The sequence below is a fragment of the Caloenas nicobarica genome, chromosome 30, assembly GCF_036013445.1.
Source record: "Caloenas nicobarica isolate bCalNic1 chromosome 30, bCalNic1.hap1, whole genome shotgun sequence".
Classification (NCBI taxonomy): domain Eukaryota; kingdom Metazoa; phylum Chordata; class Aves; order Columbiformes; family Columbidae; genus Caloenas; species Caloenas nicobarica.
This window is the reverse complement of record NC_088274.1, coordinates 1232830-1237523: the sequence shown is the minus strand read 5'-3', so window position 1 is coordinate 1237523 and position 4694 is coordinate 1232830. Positions and strand designations below refer to the sequence as shown.

General features: G+C 56.1%; 1 protein-coding gene across 1 annotated transcript; it reads right to left on the bottom strand.

The window, feature by feature from the left end:
• Positions 1-639: 639 nt before the first annotated feature.
• On the bottom strand, positions 640-1656 carry LOC135999918 (olfactory receptor 14A16-like). Its single transcript, XM_065653493.1, has one exon. The coding sequence runs from the start codon at positions 1654-1656 to the stop codon at positions 640-642; it is 1017 nt and encodes a 338-aa protein (XP_065509565.1).
• Between the last annotated feature and the right edge of the window lie 3038 nt (positions 1657-4694).

Genomic DNA, 4694 nt, shown 5'->3' with positions numbered 1-4694 from the left:
AGGACACTGCTGTGTGCCCAGCCCTGCACACACACACTGTTCAGCTGTACACTGGTGTTTCAACCTGCAGGCTGCTTTCTTGTGCATGTTCTTAAGAGAAACTTGCCTTTATAGAAGTACTGTTCCGGAAGCCAGTTGTGTCACAGAAGTGCCCATTGCTTGTCCCTGCCTGCGCTCACAGGACTCACACACAGCAGGACGGTGACCAGGCTGCCAGAGCACTCAGGCCTTGCACCAACACAAGGGATGAGAAGGAGAGTGTGGGAGTGGATCGAGAACAGCTCTGGAAGGCCAAGCGCTGCTGCTCCCTGGCAGTGCTGCCAGGCTGGACTCTTTTCCCCTCCACCCACGCACAGGAACTGTCCCTGCAGCTCAAAAAAGGTCTTGGAGGAAGAATCTCACTGAAATAAATACATGCACAGCCCTTTATTTCGTTTAAATACACAGAGAGCATGCCTGCATATCTACACAGCCAGTGGGTTGAAAAGGAAAGGCAGACAGTGACTTAGAAAGGGGATGACAAAAATATCATGACTGATTAAGAAATAAACACCACCAACACACATACACACAAGTCTGAGCCTCTAATGAGTTACATTAAAATTGTTATCTGTTGAAGAGAAGATGACGGGTAGTTTATTATTTTGAAAAGCATCCCACCATTAGTTTCCACAGGGAATCCTTGAGCTCCTGGTTCCTCATGCTGTAGATGAGGGGGTTCACTGCTGGAGGCACCAAAGAGTACAGAACAGACACCACCAGATCCAAGGATAGGGAAGAGATGGAGCGGGGCTTCAGGTAGGCAAATATGACAGTGCTGACAAACAAGGAGACCACAGCCAGGTGCGGGAGGCACGTGGAAAAGGCTTTGTGCCGTCCCTGCTCAGAGGGGATCCTCAGCACGGCCCTGAAAATTTGCACATAGGACAGCACAATGAAAATGAAACACATAGAAATTAAACAGGCACTAAAGACAATAAGCCCAAGTTCCCGGAGGTTGGAGCGAGAGCAGGAAAGCTTGAGGATCTGGGGGATTTCACAGAAGAACTGGTCCAGGCCATTGCCCTTGCAGAGCGGCAGTGAAAATGTACTGACTGTGTGCAGCACAGAATAGAGAAACCCAGTGGCCCAGGCAGCTGCTGCCATGTGGACACAAGCTCTGCTGCCCAGGAGGGTCCTGTAGTGCAGGGGTTTGCAGATGGCAACATAGCGGTCATAGGACATGACTATGAGAATAAAATATTCTGCTGCAGCACAGAAAAGAAAAAAAAAGAGCTGGGCAACACATCCTGTATATGAAATGGCCCTGGTGTCCCAGAGGGAATTGGCCATGGATTTGGGGACAGTGGTGGAGATGGAACCAAGGTCGAGGAGGGCGAGGTTGAGCAGGAAGAAGTACATGGGGGTGTGCAGGTGCTGGTCACAGGCTATGGTGGTGATGATGAGGCCGTTGCCCAGGAGGGCAGCCAGGTAGATGCCCAGGAAGAGCCAGAAGTGCAAGAGCTGCAGCTCCCGTGTATCTGTGAATGCCAGGAGGAGGAACTGGGTGATGGAGCTGCTGTTGGACATTTGCTGCCTCTGGGCATGGAAGTCTGTCACAGGAGCGAAAGACAGTGACACGTTAGGGGAGACATCTCTGAGCAAAATTAAAGCCATTTCTCACACACCCTCCCCTGCTCCACACCCCCTTTTCCTTTTCCAGACCTTCCTTCAGCTCCGTGGCTGAGCCCTGGGTGGTGCTGGCTGGAGGTGCCGTGAGGAGCAGGGCCTGTGCCCGCTGGCTGCCCAGGAGTCAGCCCTTCTCTGCAGCAGGGGTCATGGGAACGGGGGACAGGGGACAGACCTGGGGTTCAAAGTTGTCATCTGAAACTGCTGCTGGTGAGAAGAGCCTGTCAGCATCTGCACTATCACCAAGAATGAAACAGGACGGTAAAATGAAATTTGAAATGTTTGGTTTTTTAAAGCTTCACAGAATCACAGAATGTTAGGGATTGGAAGTGACCTCGAAAGATCACCTAGTCCAATCCTGCAACTCCCCTGGAGAGTGTTCTTGGGTGTCAGAAACCCTCAGCATTTCTGCTGCACTCAGGGAGAACAGAGCGAGTCCTGCAAGGCAAGAGAATGCCTGTGGGTCAGTGCAGAGTGAGGGCAGCTGCTCTGTCCCTCTGTCTTGCTCCAGCTGCCCTGGGCTGGCACCTTTCTGAGATGGAGGCTGATCACACTGCCATGTTACCCTGAAAAGCCACCAGGCACTGCTGAGAGCAGAGGTTTGCAGGTTGGAAAAAAGGTCAGGTCAGCCTAAAGCTGATGGGTTCAGCATATGTGGTGCTGTTGCTGTCCATGGGTAGAGGAGTGGCTGAAGGGATGTTCCGAGGCTTCTGGCACATGTGCTGATCACTCAGAGTTGCAGTTCAGGAGTCTCAGTGACTTGTTAAACCTGGAGAGCTCCGTCTGCATTTATCCTTTCCTACATCTCCCTCCCCCCAGTCTTGGAATAGGAAATGTAAAGCACAGACTCAGGAAAGCTCCTTATCTTTATAGTAATACCTGTATAGATCTTCTCCTTGAAACCTCCAATTGGAAGCAGTCTGCAGTGAGCTGGAGCTGTGAGTAGACCTGACCCACAGAGAACCCAGCAGCAGAAGGACCCTGCCGTGCCAGGGGTCGCTCCTTCCACCCACGGCTTCTCCCCTCAGTGTTGTTGGGATCTCCCCGGGCAGGCTGAGCGCTGACCCTGGCAGGCGGCAGAGTCCCTGTCCCGGCACAGCCCTGGGGTGCAGGGACCCTGCTCTGCAGGACAGCCCTGGCCACCCCTGCCTGCACATTTGCATTTACACCCCACAGCCATCCTTGGGAGAACGCAGCATTCATGTCTTGTCATTCTGACAGTGCAGAAGGCAATCCCTGCTCTGCAGCACATCCTCCTCCTCTGATCAGAGAATTTCTGAGAGTCGTACTTACATCTCTTGCAGGCTCTGCAATGTGAGAGCTTTCTGAGATCCTACCAAGATTCGCAGATGCATGCCCTGCAGCCACAGGCTTAATATCTGTGAAGATTTTTCTCCAAGTGAGCTCTCATCTGTCCTCCCACTCCAGACTGTGTTTCCCCTCTCTGTGCCTGGCTCCTGTCCCCTCGGTGCTGCAGGCAGAGCCCTCAGCCCTGCTGCGCTTTGCAGAGGAGCTGCTCCTGGGCAGAGCTGTCTCTCTGCAGCGCTGCCGCTTGCCATGAGCTCCCTCTGTCCCAGGAGCCCAGCCCAGCTCAGCAGCACAGGAGCAGCCCATGATGTCCCTTTCTCTGGCCCCTCTGGGCTCCCTCCAGGAGTCCCTGGGGCTCCAGGGGAACAGCCTTTGAAACAATCTCAAGTAATCAGTGATGTAGATTTTCTCTCTTCTGCACAGACACTTCCTTCCAGCATTGTGTTCTTTGTATTTAAAAATAAATTGGTATGAGAATCATCTTTTCTTCTCCCGTCATTAGACAGGACACAAGGAATGTTACAGGAAATGATCTAATTTCTCCAAGCTTGGGGAGGAATATCTTCAGTTGAAGGAATTTAGCCATTTGATTCTGATTTTATACTACTAGGACTAGAGACACATTCAGCAATCTTTGGCCATGTCATGTCAGTGCTCTGAAGCAAAGCCTTTGCACACATGGGCTCTTGGACACTTGGTACCAGGTTTCCTTGGGGCTCTTTCCATGCCCATTTGCCTCTGTACAAAAACCGGCAGCTGCCCAGTGGCATCGGCAGAGTGTCCCGCTCCTCCTGGGCCGAGTTCTTCATGCGCCGCCGCTGTGGCCACTGCTGGGGTGAGACGGGCACCGAATCCTCCTGCTCCTCAGCGCGGTGGGCGCAGCCGTGAGGCCCCAGGGCCCGAGGGATGGCGGGGAGTCGGCGGGAGGTGCGGCAGCCGCGGGGCCCGGGCAGCTGCTGCCACAGCCCCTGCGCTGGGATTGTCCCCATGGGCACAGGCACAGCCAGCTCGGCTGCTGGGCTTTGGATCCCCCGGTGTTCAGTCCTGTGTCCCCCGGTGCCTGCGTCCTCAGCCCGGGTGGCGACGCTGCTCCTGGGGACACGGGTCCCAGCGGGCGGTGGGGATGCCGGTGCTGTGGCTGTCAGCAGCAGGACGGGGTAGAGGTGGTGGTCCCAGGGCTGTTGGTACCAGGCCGGGAGGTGCTGGTTATGGAGTGGTGGTTCCCCTGGGTGACGGCGGGGTGCCGGGCAGGGCCGTGGCCTCTTCTCCAGGGTTGGGGCCGGCAGGGTCGCCAGGTGGAGGTGGCAAAGTGGCGCTTGGGAGGCCCGGGGCCAGCGCAGTCGTGGTGGCAGAGGGGGCTCCCGGTCACCATCACCGTCTTATCCGCTTCCGCGGGATGGTGTGAAGCAGAGCGGTGTCATGGGCCTGGGGAGCTCTCGCTGGCACGGGGCGCTTGGTCTTAATGGTCCGCGCGGCTCCCGCTCCCGGCAGCCCCCGGCAGGTGACGGTGCCCGGTGGCAGGGGCAGGTGGGTAAGCAGCACCCGGAGCTGCCTGCGCTGCAGCTCCTCCATGAGTTGGGCCGTGGAGGGCGGGTGAGGCTGGGGCGCAGGCGGGGGGCTGGCCAGGGGGCTGAGCAGGGGGACCTGCAGGGGGCTGAGCAGAGGCGACTCCAGAGAGTCCTGCAGAGGGTCCCTCCAGGGACTGCCCAGGGGACTGT